Source organism: Sitophilus oryzae, unplaced genomic scaffold (assembly GCF_002938485.1).
Source record: "Sitophilus oryzae breed Bouriz unplaced genomic scaffold, Soryzae_2.0 scaffold_357_pilon_pilon, whole genome shotgun sequence".
Classification (NCBI taxonomy): domain Eukaryota; kingdom Metazoa; phylum Arthropoda; class Insecta; order Coleoptera; family Curculionidae; genus Sitophilus; species Sitophilus oryzae.
The window spans coordinates 1,955,990-1,971,528 of NW_022146926.1; the positions used below are offsets into that span (position 1 = coordinate 1,955,990).

Genomic DNA, 15,539 nt, shown 5'->3' on the forward strand with positions numbered 1-15,539 from the left:
TTTATGCGTTTTGTTTACAAAAACGAAGCGGGGAAATATAGAAAAAAGAAAGCCCTTTTTATTGCGGCGCCACTCGACTCCCCTTCCCATTTGAAAAAAGTTGGGGGATGACACCCCCGCTTAGAGGGTTAAAGATTTTGCAGTCATTTTTGCGTCAAAAGTTGTCCCCCTCACAAACAAAATTGACCTGTTTTTGGATTTTTTGAAAAAAAATATACCCTGGCCGTTATGCCTTGCGGAACGTTTTCGATGGGCCACCCTGTATAATTATATTAACTAAAAGTAATTAGGGAATTTTTAAATTACAATAAAATTACCTTACAAAACTAAATATTTTCTGTTTACTAACCACTGTAAGGGAATAAATTTTTTACATCAATTCATTAGGTGGGAGGACTAGTGATTACGCTTATAAAAAATGAGGTTCGTAAAAAAATTAATTAATGTTGTACGCGTAACGCAGTTTTATCCCACGCTGTGTATTTGTATAGGCCATTAAATAGTTAGAGAGTAAACTAATTGGATTACGGTTAGCTATACACCTTCGAAATAATTAATGGGCTCTTTTAGAATTAATTAGAAGAATAGGGAAGAACTATGTGAATTGGTAGTTAGAAACGTTAGAAAATAAAAGAAGGCAATGAGACTTTTCACCTTTTTTTACATAATTATAATTTTAGAAGATGTTCATAAAACATTTAATCACTAGTTGATTAGAAAAAGTAGACCATTAATATTGCAAATTATATTTTATCCTCTCATAGTATATTTATGTCTATTTAATTTTTTGATAATGTAACGAGCACTTTGTTTACTCACTTGTTTCGTCGAACTGCTTGAATCCATTTTTGCTTTTAATCAAATCGGTGTGAGAAACTATGAAGCTATAAAATTTTGTTTCGGGAGAGTTGAATATCCGGGAAAGTTCAGTTATTGAATGTTATTGCACCCAACAACGCCTTAATTACGCTCTCCTTTAGTTAACATTTTCCGGCACTTTTATTAACATTTGAAATTGTAACACCAACGCGAGACGCCTAGTTCAAATTCTTTTTCACTTATTTTTTACTACCCGAAACAGCGTTACATCACATAAACCTCGTACCTGAGTGGTTTATAGTCTCAATAACTGCACTAGCAAAAAACTAAAATACTTAAATATTAGCTTACTTGGGGTTTCTTATTACCGATTCTGAACCGTCCTAGAACTGTGATGCGTATGCGCAGAAGGAAATATGAAGACATTATTTCATTTGCGCATGCGTTGCAGAGGTCTAGGAAGGTTCAGAATCGGTAATAACAAGAACCCGAACAAAGCTATTATGACATCCACGATTTCAATAATACTATAATGCGATCAACATGACGCGGCGGCGTGAAATAGGTACCGATAATTTCTGATTTTTGCCGTTGAAGCGCTGCGGTCGGAATTTATTGAAATCAACTGAAAGGCACCAAGCCTATAGCAAGATATTGTACGACTAGTTTTTGATATATCGGTGTTTAACCACAAATTACCTATAACAGATGCGAAAGAAAGCGACTGCATCGGAAACCGTTCGGCAAACCCGACACGCCTATTGAGTGGTGTAAATACACCAGTCGTTTAGTCCGGAAACCCATGCTGTGTCGTATTCGCTTGCTGGAGTGACATAGTGCGTGGTTATATGTTTCTTTTAAAAAACGCGTGTAGGATTTTTGTTGAACTTTTGAACTGTTATTTCTAAGTTTTGGTAATTTGTATATCTTATTTAAAATGGGATACAAATGTGTTTATTTTTTAAGGAAAATAAGATATTTATAGTATAAAAAATTAATTTATTTAACAAAATTTAATTAACAATGTGACAAAATAGTTACCTTTCTATTGGTTCTATCGGACTTTTTTCGACTATATAAATCTTTATTTGTAAACTTTAATACATCAAATATTTTCAATCTAATAAATCATTCAATGATGTAAATAAGAGGAAATTTATCACATGGGTGGTCAAATTCTATAGTTTTCATTATATCAAACAGCCTCTGAGAAATGTTTTCAACTCAAAATGCCTTTAATTATGTTTACCTATATCATTAAAAAGGGTCTTCAAATACATCAATGTGATATTTGTCTAAAATTTGCAAAAGAATCCGAATCTCTGGATAACTCGAAATTATTTACCCATTTAAAAGCCTTTGATCATGAAAGTGGAAAAATTTGTTCATTTTATTTACAGGCTGGAAAAATTATTTATATTAAATTTTGATGAGTTTTGCTTTGAAGAAAACATTCAGAGGCTGTTTGATATAATGAAAACTATAGAATTTGACCAACCATGTGAGAAATTTCCTCTTATTTACATCAATAAATTATTTATTAGATTGAAAATATTTTATGCATTAAAGTTTACAAATAAAGATTTATATAGTCGAAAAAAGTCCGATAGACTATTTTGTCACATCTTTAATTAAATTTTGTTAAATAAATTAATTTTTTATACTATAAATATCTTTTTTTTTCCTAATCTCCTACGAACTGATATAATATGACGAGTAATCTCTGTGAGATTATATGCCTCGATAACATATTGGTGCAGATTATTTTCACCCAAACTATACATTGATGCGGATTGTCTATGAACTCTTTCTGAAGGTCACAGAAACCTGAACGCGGAATTCGGTGTTCTTTCGCATCTGTTATAGTTAATTTGTGGTTTAACAGTAAGCAACATTTTTGAAAACTAGTAATTTTGACTTCATCTTAAACAAAAAAATATGTTATACAAGACATCTAAAGTCTAAAGGAAAAGAATGCGTACGCCTATGCCACGTTTCAAAATCAAAATAAACATTTTCTTTCTTTAACCCTTATCGAGCCGAGTACGTAAATAAGATCCACTTAAAGAAGAGGCCTTACTGAAGCGGTTGTTGACAGGCTTAAAAGTCATAAAAATGTCACGACATAAAGGCATCAAACTAGATAAGAGACTACGTATTTCTTAATCTGTGTGGCTCTTTTAAAAAGTCACAAAATACGCTCCCACAATGACCAGAAAGAATTGTTTTGTTCCTGCAACGGTACATAATATCGTATCAATTGCGGCATTATTGTGGCAAATAGCTACAAAAACCAGCGTAATTAGATAACGGTGATTACACACGGAGTATTTTTTTCAGATAAAAATTAATGAATTAATTACGATAGTGACTAATATATTACGATTTGTATATCTGCATAAACAGGAGTTAATTAAAATAATTATATGTAATAAATAAGTTTAGCAGAATTATTTTGCAAACATTTTCTTCCTCTGTCAAAATTTACATGCTAATAATTAAATACCCCTACCTACTAATTCGTGTAGGTATACAGTTAATCTATACTAATATATAAAATCCTTAAGTGACTGACATACTGATTAATCACGATCCTGCTCAAACCACTCAACGTAAGAAGCTCAATTTTGGCATACAGGTTGATTCGATAAGAAGGGATTTTTCGAAATTCCAGTTCCAAAAGGGTGAAAGACAGTCAAGTTTTCGAAAAAACGCTTAAACACGTATATTTTATTTTGTTTTTTTACATATTTTAAGATTTTTTAAAAATTTATACAGGGTGTTTCGAAAAATCTGGTCATTGATTAATCACGATCCTGCTTAAAGGGCTTGACGTAAAAAGCTGATTTTTGGAAAACAGATTGACTTTAGGGTGTATAGGTTCGATAAGAAGGGATTTTTCGAAACTCGAATTCTAAGGGGGTGAAACTATCCCTCAAATATTAAAATATTTTTTATTTAAAAACTGTTGAATGGCACAGTCAAACTCAGTGAATCGAAAGAAAACGTATTTATTTATAGCTTCTAATTGGTTTGACAATAAACAATAAGTTCTGTAATCCTGTAAACTTCATGTTACGTAACTTTCTTTGTAACATTATTTGATTTGCTATTCCTTGTGTTTTAAATGTTCCACTTAATTCTTCCATAATTTCTTTGGCTGTTCTTTTGGATTTTACCATTTCTAATACGTTATCTGCCCAGAAATTGTACGATTATATTTCGTGCTTTTACGTCATTCTTCTTGAAACTTGTCAAATCACCTGGATCTTGTGGAGGTTCTGTTTCAATTACTTCTAATACTCCATGCTGTTCGAGACACAACTTTACTCGAAATTCCCAGTTGGAATATCCATTTCCATCAAAAGGTTTTACATTTGCAACCTGCGAAATCGATGCCGCCATTTTGTCTTTTTACCAGAACTCTCTTCCCTTAGCTACTTCCCAATAAAACCTTTAATTTCGTTCACTTTTTCCGATGTTTGGGTGCCTGGGCCCATGACCTGTTGAATGGCACAGTCAAACTCAGTGAATCGAAAGAAAACGTATTTATTTATAGCTTCTAATTGGTTTAACAATAAACAATAAGTTCTTCAGACTGTGTTCAGACTACGACTTGTCGCGTTCCACGTCGCGGTTTTGTTATCTGTTGTTACATCCTTACATCCACAGATTACTAACTACTAATCTGGTTATGCAAACCGGTGAGCTTTTCGGAAAAACTCTTAAACACGTATATTTTATTTTGTTATTTTACATATTTTAAGATTTTTTATAAATTTATACATGGTGTTTCATAAAATATGACCATTGAAGAAACACGATTCTGCTTAAACTGCTTGACGTTTAAAGCTGATTGTTGGCAAACGGATTGACTGTGTGTTGTAGAGGTTCGATAGGGAGGGTTTTCTCGAATCCCAAATTCCAAGAGGGTGAAAACGCCCCTCAAATATTACAATATTTTTGTTATTTAAAAAACGGTTAGTCTTCGGGAAAACGCTTGGACAAGCATAATTTATTTGGTTTTTTTACATAATTTGAAATTTTTTAAAAAATCATACAGGGTGTTCCAAAAAGTTGGGTAATTTCTTAATCACGATTCTGCTTAAACTGTTTGACGTAAAAAGCTTATTTTTGGCAAACGGATTTTTCGAAAGTCAAATTCCAACGAGATGAAACTACTCCTCAAATATTACCAAGTTTCTCATGCTGACATAAATGTGAGAACATTTTATCCAGTTTGTATGTTAATGGAAATTCTTGTTTTGCTTTATCATCACCATTACAAATGATTAATTCGACGCGAACGAAGTCGCTGGTACACGCTAGTTTTATATATTTTAGAAATTGAATTCTGTTTTTTTAAATTATTTTGATCTGATCTCCACTTTGACATGAACCGCATTTTTGAACATATTTCTTTAAATTCAAAACATTCATTGTTAGGACACTCTGTATAGATAAAATAAAATTATTGATTTTTAAAATGTTATTCACAAACTAGGGAGAGGGAAATCAGGCGACGAACAGAGATAATAGGTGTTAAGTAATAGCTTTGAGACTACCGTTCGGGACGCGTTGATGTAATTTTGGTTCGTAAATTTTGTAACAAAGAATGTTATTAAAGGTAAAGTAAATGTTTTCTTACTATTTAACTAGTGTTAACTAAAGCATATAGCATATTTGTTTGTTGTAATATTCTGTGCTAAAGATTTTCCTTATTTGTTTCATCTGAGAATTATATGATGTAACATGTGTATGTATGAATAACTTCAGTGTAAAAGTAATCTAAATATAATCGTTTACTGTCCATTCGTACCGATGTTAGGTTAGGTTAGGTTAGTTTCATTTTTAATTTGATTTTTTCCAAGTAATTTCTGAAGTAACGTCAATATTTGGTTGAAAATTGGCGTCTCGGAGTTTTTTGACATGAGAAATTTGATTTTGATGTCAATATGACTCCTATTTGTAGAGGGCGCCACCTACATGTGTTTTAACTGTTTTGAAGAGTAATAACTTTTCGTCCGTATTTGTATAAAACTAGTGAATGAAAAAATATACATTTACGATGTTTTTTACGTAAAAAAGGTCTCTTGGTAAAAATCGCTACGGGTAATGGTTATCGAGGTATTTGGAATCGAAATTATCAATACATATCATCTTTAACATAAATTAAACATGTTGACTAACATACAACTGGATAAAATTTTCTCACATTTATGTCAGTATGAGAAAAAACAATATTGCGATATTATTATATAATTTGGTAATATTTGAGGGGTAGTTTCATCTCGTTGGAATTTGACTTTCGAAAAATCCGTTTGCCAAAAATAAGCTTTTTACGTCAAGCAGTTTATCGTGGTTAAGAAATTACCCAACTTTTTGGAACACTGTGTATGATTTTTTAAAAAATTTCAAAATATGTAAAAAAACCCAAATAAATGATGCTTGTCCAAGCGTTTTCCCGAAAGACTAACCCTTTTTTAAATATCAAATATTGTAATATTTGAGGGGCGTTTTCACCCTCTTGAAATTTGAGATTCGAGAAACCCCTCCTTATCGAACCTCTACACCCCACAGTCAATCCGTTTACCAAAAATCAGCTTTAAACGTCAAGCAGTTTAAGCAGAATCGTGATTACTCAATGGTCATATTTTTTGAAACACCCTGTATGAATTTACAAAAATCTTAAAATATGTAAAACAACAAAATGAAATATACGTGTTCAAGAGTTTTTCCGAAAAACTCACTAATAACTAATAATTAACATTTGAAGGATAGTTTCACCCCCTTAGAATTAGAGTTTCGAAAAATCCCTTCTTATCGAACCTCTACACCCTAAAGTCAATCTGTTTTCCAAAAATCAGCTTTTTACGTCAAGCGTTTTAAGCAGGATCGTGATTAATCAATGACCAGATTTTTCGAAACACCCTGTATACATTTTTAAAAAATCTTAAAATATGTAAAACATTGTAAAAAAACAAAATAAAATATACGTGTTTAAGCGTTTTTTCGGAAACTTGACCGTTTTTTTAATAAAAAATATTGTAATATTTGAGGGGTGGTTTTACCCTCTTGGAACTGGAATTTCGAAAAATCCCTTCTTATCGAACCTCTACACCCTAGAATCAACCTGTATGCCAAAATTGAGCTTCTTACGTTGAGTGGTTTGAGCAGGATCGTGATTAATCAGTATGTCAGTCACTAAGGATTTTATATACAGTGGTGGCCAAAAGTATGGAAACTTTTAACTTTTTAAAATATCACAGAAAATATTGCTATGCTTAAACTCTCAGGAATATAAATGAACAGCTTATCAGCAAATAAAAGTATTCCAAAAATTACACAGAGAAAAAAATCTGTTTAGCAGTTTTTGTAGGAGAACAATAGATTTCTTGTGGCCAAAAGTATGGAAACCATAAATAAATACATTAAAATTATTTAGTTTAAGCTGATAAACGGTACGACTTACTTCAGATAAATATAAACATCATGCCCAAGTCTAAATATTTCTCTACGGATTTAAAAAATAAAATAGTTGAATTATACAAGAGCGGTTATAAACAAATTCAAATAAGTAAAAATTTAAACATTTTAAGAAGCACCGTTTCGAAAATAATTCGTAAATTTAATAAAACAGGGAACGTTTCAACAGCTTTTAAGTCAGGAAGACCAAGAAAGTTGTGCAACAGGACAATGAAAGTAATGAAGAGAATATCAATGGGAGATCCAAGGAAAACATCCACAGACATTTCTCGAGAAATGGGTGAAAGGGGATATCGGTGTCTGCACGCACGGTGAGAAGAAGGTTGGATGACATGGGACTTTTTGGAAGAGTTGCGGTGAAGAAACCACTAATATCAAAGAAAAATAGGATGGCCCGCTTTAAATTTACTCAAGATCATCTCACCTGGTCTTATCAGAAATGGAATACTGTACTGTTTAGCGACGAAAGCAAGTTTCAACTGTTTGGTAGTGACGGGAGACGTTATGTCCGAAGACCAAAAGGTACACGGTACAGCCATAAAAGTATCAGACGCCCACAGTAAAACATGGGGGTGGTAGTATAATGGTATGGGGGTGTTTTTCTCGCTCAGGTGTTGGTCCTGTTAAATTGATGGGATAATGGACCGTTTTTTGTACAAAGACATATTGGAGAATAATATGCTGCCTCATGCTGATGAAGAAATGCCACTCAGATGGTTGTTCCAGCAAGACAATGATCCCAAGCACAAATCTCGGTTTGTTCAAAATTGGTTAAATGAACATAATGTTCCACTAATGGATTATGGGACCATTTGGATCGCAAAATTCGAAGCCATTCTATTTCAAATAAAAATGAATTATGGGAAGTGCTAAAAACTGAATGGGCGGCCATTTCCAGTAAAGATTGTACGAGATTGATCGATTCGATGCCACGAAGATGTAGAGAAGTAATTAATTTCAAAGGGATATTCCACTAAATATTAGTAATTTTTATATTATCTTGAATTTTAATAAACATTCTTCTTAAGTTTCCATACTTTTAACCAAGAAAATATTCATAATTTTTTATATATTTTTTGATAGCTGTAATTTTTTATTTAAATGTATTAGGTTTCGTAGGAAATTATTTGTAGGTCACGATTATATAAGTCGTTTTATTTCATATTTTAATTTCTCAGCATAAATGACAAATTAAAAAGGTTTCCATACTTTTGGCCACCACTGTATTAGTATAGATTTAAAAAATAAAAATTTCCAAAATTTATTATTTCAGTCAAATAACTACTCGTATCTACTCAACACGTGTTTAGTTTTTGTCAATAATGACATGTATTAACTATTTCCATTCTAAATATCTTGAGCTCGTAGCGATTTTTACCAAGAGACTTTTGTTACGTAAAAAACGTCGTAAATGTATATTTTTTCACTCACTAGTTTTATACAGGTACGGACGAAAAGTTATTACTCTTCAAAACAGTTAAAAGATATGTAGGGGGCACCCTTAGGGGCACCCCTTACAAATAGGAGTCATATTGACATCAAAATCAAATTCCTCATGTCAAAAAACTTCCAGACACAAATTTTCATCCAAATATTGACGTTACTTCAGAAATTATTTGGTAAAAATCGAAATAAAAATGAAACGAAACTTCTACACCCTGTATCTCTGAAACTAGGCATTTTAGGACATACATTTATACGACCTTTTTTACTTAATTTTATCTGCAGAATATGCTGCTGAAGTTTTCGGAATACAGTTCGGACAGGGTGGTTATTTAACTAATATTTCCCTTTTATTGCAGGACTTATTCCTTTCTTCATCTTCGACCAATGGAAGTAGGCTTGCAGAGTGGCTACGTGGCCAACGGTGGTGGACCGTCCTCTCCAGCGGCCGGCATTCTGGCAGTCAGCGATGTCCAGAGGACGAGTAGGTCGCCTGCCAAGACGGGTCTCCACGTCAATTTCAAGGACAAGGGCGAGATCAAGGAAAAGCGGGAGAAGTTCCTCACGGCAAAGTACGGCCATCATCAGATGAGTCTGATCAGGAAAAGGCTGGCGGTGGAGATGTGGCTGTACGAGGAACTGAAGAAGTTATTCGATACAAATGTAAGTTTGTTATATACCTAAATTGTTTTTCTATTTCAAAATCAAGAGTTTAAATTAGGAGTAATGTTTATTTTGCTTGGCCTTAGGTTTGTTAGGTTGGGCAGATAAATAAGATAATTTTGAATAAATTCCGCAGGTATATATCATGATCTACACCTAAAATCTAACAAATAAATATCTATTTTATGATTTTCTAATTTCGTATGTATGTATATATTTCAAAAAGTTAAAAATAATTTCACTTTTTTCCTAATCTATGCCTACACGAAAAATGCAAAAACTATTTTTAGGTCAACACAACAGTAACGTGATTTTTAATGAACTAAAAATTTTCCATGATGAGATAAAATCTAAAGGTACATTCAGGCTGAGAGCGTCGAGCGTCGCATCGCGTTGCGTCGCGTCCGCGTGTCGAAATGGAATCAATCATAGACTTAAAATAAAATATAGACTGAGCATCTCATTCATAAATAGCCGGAACATGCGGTCAGACAATGTCTTGTTATTGTTGTGTTATTGTTTTAGGTTATAACGAGTGCGACACGAGCGATAGATAGGTTGTCTCTGTCGTAACGGTCGTTCCCTGACGACACTGCCGAAAAACAACAAAAATATATCGTATTTAAACTTTTTTATGTTTTATTAAGATTTAGAACAGTTTTTTTAAATAAAAGTTTAGAAAAAACTTCTTAGAGTCCAAAAAGGATAAAAATAATAAAATATATATAATCGAAATTACGTAATTTTTGAAATTAATAATAGATTATTAATTTTAGTTAAACATTTACAACCCCTAATATTAATCAAAACAGGATCTATTCCACAGATTAATAGAATCGGCGACAGGGAGAGAAAAAAAAATATGATTGTTGTAATTTTTTGTTTGGTTAAGTGTAATTAAGTATTATTATGTAAATTAGAGAAAACATAAATCTGTTCCATTAAAGCAAGGAAGGTGAGAGGAAGTGGATAAAATGAAAACTACATTTATTTAACTCGGTACTGTCTTTATTATACCGGGTGCGTCCCAAAAGTGGCTCATCCCCATAATTTTTTTACATTTTCAAATAAAAAAACAAGATTTAGTATGTTAGTATATGACATAAATTAGGATTGATTGACGCATTCAATTGTTTTTGGTCACTTCCTGTTTCACCGGAAATGACTATAACTTTTTATTTTTAAACGGCACCATTGGTATATTTCTACTTTATTCGATAGAAAATGACACTCTGAATAGAATGACATATCATATGTCAACTTTTGACATTTTCGCATAATGGTTTAATTCGCATATGGTTAAATTCGCATATGGTTTAATTGTAACTGTAACACGCGGTTCATAACGACAATTTGACTCGAAATACCAAGTGTGTGGTATCAATATATTCATAAAAAATGCTTTTTCCAAATATGCTAATGAGTCACCCTTGTTCCATTTAAAAAAATTGACATATGTATGATTAAAAATACGATTTGTACATCTTTTAACCGGTCTAGACAAGACACGAAACCCATTAAACGATCAAAACTATTTTTCCAAGGCTCCTTGATTAAAACTTAGTGTTTTTAACAACACCGTGGCACCCTGGATTGAAATTTAAAATACGATTTGTTTTTAAGCGACAATGTCAAAAGTTGACATATGATATGTCATTCTATTCAGAGTGTCATTTTTTATCGAATAAAGTAGCAATATACCGAGGGTGCCTTTAAAAATCAAAAGATGTAATCATTTCGGTGACACAGGAAGAGGCCAATAAATCCTAATTTATGTCATATTATCTGAAAAAATAAAAAAGTTATAGGGTTGAGCCACTTTTGAGACGACCCGGTATATTAAAAAATATTGTTTCATAATGTAATATCATTTTAAAATTCTTGTATGTTGTTTTAGATTCTGAAGATATTTTTAGAATAAACCGGAATATATTTTTAATAAAAACATTATTCATTATTAACAGGGTTATAATTATGATTTTGTTACAATGTAAGTAAGTAAATAATATAATGTAAGAGAAAAAATTCAGATTTTACATTTTACTAAAATATTATCTAAATAAGCGTCTTTCTACAACAACGCCACTGACTTCCAATGGGTAAATTGAGAGTTGCCTACCGGTCGAAAGTCGTTTCAAGACTTAAATGGATTATTTAAGTCAAATTGTTTTGTAAATTTGGCACTGGCGAACCATATTTTATAGTTCTTGAACAGAAAAAGTCAATAAAATAAACACTTAAGGACTACAAGCTAAGAAAATGCGTTAATACAGCCGGGGACATAGCGGCAACATAGTTTTACCGCACACGTGCGACGCGTACTACAAGGTAATAAATGAATGAATAGGCTCCCTCGCCTCTAATCGGTGTTGTCATATTGTAAAGAACTTATCCTTTTTAAACAGTATCCGACTTATAATTTAGTAGCATAAGGACTATTTAATACATCTATGGAATATTAAAACCTACTTTATTAAACTGTAGTATTAATATCTCAATATATGTGTATAATAAGAAAAAAAAATATTGATAATATTAAAGACGTGACAACATAGGCTGGATGAGGAAGGCTCGATCGACTGTACCCAGAAGTAAACTGTGTACAAAAAAGATTGTTTGGCCGCTTTGAGATGTAAATAGTGTAGTCTATATTTTATTTTAAGTCTATGGAATCAATTCACTTAACTTAAATTAGACCGTTCAGGCCGTTCGCGTTTGGCGTTGCGCTAGCGTCCGCTGAGCGTCGGGGTTCAATGGGGCGGACGCGACGCAAACGCGACGCGACATGTGTCATTGATTAGGTCAGTTATTTTAGAAAATTCGGAATATATTGATATAAAACATAAATCTTATTTTTACGTGAGGAATCTCCCCAGGAGAAATGGCACATATTTGTTAACACTCTGTAAGTCTATTCACTAAATTCTTTCTGAATTGCAATGAATAAATATTTCACAAGATGTTTAATATTTGACCCCCAGATTTCTGAGATTTGACCGGATGTATAGATACAAAAATGGTTTTTCTTGGTTTCGAGGTTGGCAACGATTATAAAACGAACTATATGTGGATAATTAGGTCTGCTAAACTATATTTATTCTTTTATTGTTACTACTTTTGTCTTAAAGGAGCTTATCATTTTACATTCTATTTATCCAGCTGTCGATTTTATGTTTATTACATCGTTATAATCTTTATTTACTACATTTTTAAATTCTTTCGAGCTGCCAGTTATAAATGTATTTTTTAGTCAATATATTTTTATTACGAGCTGATGCCATACTGTTCATTAATTGATGTCAATATAATAATCCAATTAATCTTAATTATTTTTACAAAGAAAAACAGAGTTATTATGATATCAAACATAATGATTACAGTTAATACAAGCAATGTTATAAAAGAGCATTTATATTTTAATTTTACTCTGTTTTAATTATTTCAAAAATTGAATGCTTTTTTAGTTTTATTATTTTCTAAGAAATATTCAACAAAAAAATACAATTATCTGAAACATTCATTTTGTATGACTTTTGATGAGTCGTCTTATATGACTACCTTTGATTTAAAATGACAGACCATGACCGTCAGTGATATATTTGCTCTTTTTTCGTTTGATTCATTATACATTGTCTTTACCAAAGGACTACATAACAGTGGTCTGTCATTTTAGTTGAAAAGAACATGTGAATTTTTAATTTCGTCATCTTTTGGACGCCTTTTGAAAAGTTCACAAATCAATTATAATACACCAAACACCAATTTAAACTCAACACCAAAAGCTCTATTTTAGTTTTTAATAACTCTGTTTAGTCTGAAACGTTGCTTTCCTACCTTTTCAAGATCATTTTAGACCGCCTTCCATATTTATAAATAGGTCCTCGGTTATTTTTAAAGGTAATCCAGAAATCCTAAAAATAAAACAATTTACTCTATATCAATTAGCGCCGTTTACTCTTTGAGTTTGAGTTCCGCTTCAGAGCTGAAAAATAAATAGAGCGCTCCTTTTTATCTTGTTTTTTATTTTTGACATTGTGAAAAAAATGCATTCTTCATAAAAATTTCCCGTTTACCATATTTCCATACCATTTTAGAGAACATTAAGAAAAACATAAAAATATGCTGGAATTTTTATTAGGAATATGGAAGTACTAGAATTTAAACGCGTTTCTATGGTAATATGAATTATTAAATTCCATCCCTATATTTTTTAATTGGATACCATTAAAATTTACTTATACAGGGTGGTCCGAACTGTTTTCCGGAAACGTTGGCAGCATATTCTTCAGATAAAAATAAGTAAAAAAGTTCGTATACATGTATGTCCTAAAATGCTTAGTTTCGGAGATACAGGGTGTAGTTTCATTTTTATTTCGATTTTTTCCAAATAATTTCTCAAGTAACGTCAATATTTGGATGAAAATTGGTGTCTGGGATTTTTTTGACATGAGAAATTTGATTTTGATGTCAATATGACTCCTATTTGTAGGGGGCGCCACCTACATATGTTTTAACGGTTTTGAAGAGTAATAACTTTTTTTATTGGTTAGACCGAAAGTTAGACCAATTTGTTTCATATATATTTTTTTATATTTTTCAGTTCAGTTGTTTATGTTCAGTATAAGATAGTTTTTTTCTTTCTCCCACACTATTCAATGGTGTTAAATTAATTGATTTTGACAAATTTTCTACAGAAAAAAATGCTTTTTAGGTTTAAAAAATATTTAGTGAAAGTGGCGTCTGACCACAAATTGATACGCTTAAACGGGACATGAAATTTCAATCTAGATTATACTTTTCTGCTTTTATTTAATTGTTCTTGATAAAAAAAACAAAATAAACCATTAAATAAAACAACCAAGGAAGGAGCATACCAAGAAAATTAGCGGGACCGCAATAGATCTTTAATAATGTCATTTTTACTCCTAATAGAAGAATACGAGTATACTATTTTTGGACTTAGAATTGTGTCTGGAAACGTTCTATCCTTGTTAAATATTATTATTGTAATTAGTGTTACTATTTGACAAGTTTTATGTCAATTTCTAGTGATTGACGTCTAGAAATTGACCACGCCAAAATTATCATCAATTATTGTCATTCCCCTGCCATTTTTAACGCCGTTTTTTTTTCGATCATACGGTATAGATTCCCTCCTTAGTCTATTATTCAACGAAATAAATATTTTGGATCGAAAAATGTACTTATCAGCTAACGATAATAATTATATTACTAAGTCTGTAACGCCATAGATCTTATTTAGCCTTAGCCAATATTATCTTAATAAAAGGTTTATTTGCCATTTTGGGATTTCTATAGTGCTGGCAGTATACGGTAAGAAAATATTCCTTAATCACCATTGATTTTCCGTAAGGACTTATGGAGTGTAATGAGCATACACATAAAGCAACAACTGTTTTATTTTCACAAAGTAGTAGAACGAGGAAAAGTATTTACGGTCGGTTTTGCCCTTCGGCTAATGGTTCATTTCCCATGTCGACAAGGAAAAAAATAAATGACCTACTTACTAAAAATCATTTTCTTGCCATATAGTAAAAGCGTATACTCAGGCCCGTCGAGAGGGGAATTAAAATAGAAGGATTTTTTATAGGTATCATGCGGTTAAATAGAATTTTTTGTTTGAAATAACACGGTATAATACCTATGGCCTGATTTTGCCTGAAACTACTTCCATTTAAATCCCGAATAACTTATGAAAAGGAATACAAAAATTTTCAAAAATGGAAGCAATTAAAAAACGTGCGAGAAGAAATAAAGTTTTTAACCTATCCTCAACAGCAGCAATGGAGGTCATTCTAGATCTAACACCACTGCACATTGTCATTGGTAGATATGCCAATGCGACAATGATTAGAATGGTCACTAACGGAATTAGTACTTGTAGAATTGTCAGATCAGGGGTTTGGAACACCCTCAAAAGGAAAATACCACTCCTCCAACTCCCAGTGGTCGATATGCCAAGAACGTACAACTTTGACAAACATGTCAATGTAGTACTGAGCAATAAGAAGGATTGGAAGAGCTGAACGCTTGCCCAGCAGTTAAAAGTCCATACCATAACTTGGTATACTGATGTACTAGCACAAACTAACGAAGTACCTGAAGAA

General features: G+C 32.0%; 1 protein-coding gene across 1 annotated transcript in view; it reads left to right on the forward strand.

Annotated features, from left to right (window-relative positions):
• Positions 1–15,539, forward strand: part of LOC115884794 (protein phosphatase 1 regulatory subunit 14B) — a 90,997-nt gene that overhangs the window by 54,998 nt on the left and 20,460 nt on the right. Inside the window, exon 2 of the mRNA XM_030903477.1 lies at positions 9,108–9,411. Within this exon, the coding sequence (XP_030759337.1) occupies positions 9,136–9,411 (276 nt within the window). The 5' untranslated portion in view covers positions 9,108–9,135. The remainder of the gene's footprint in view (positions 1–9,107; positions 9,412–15,539) is intronic.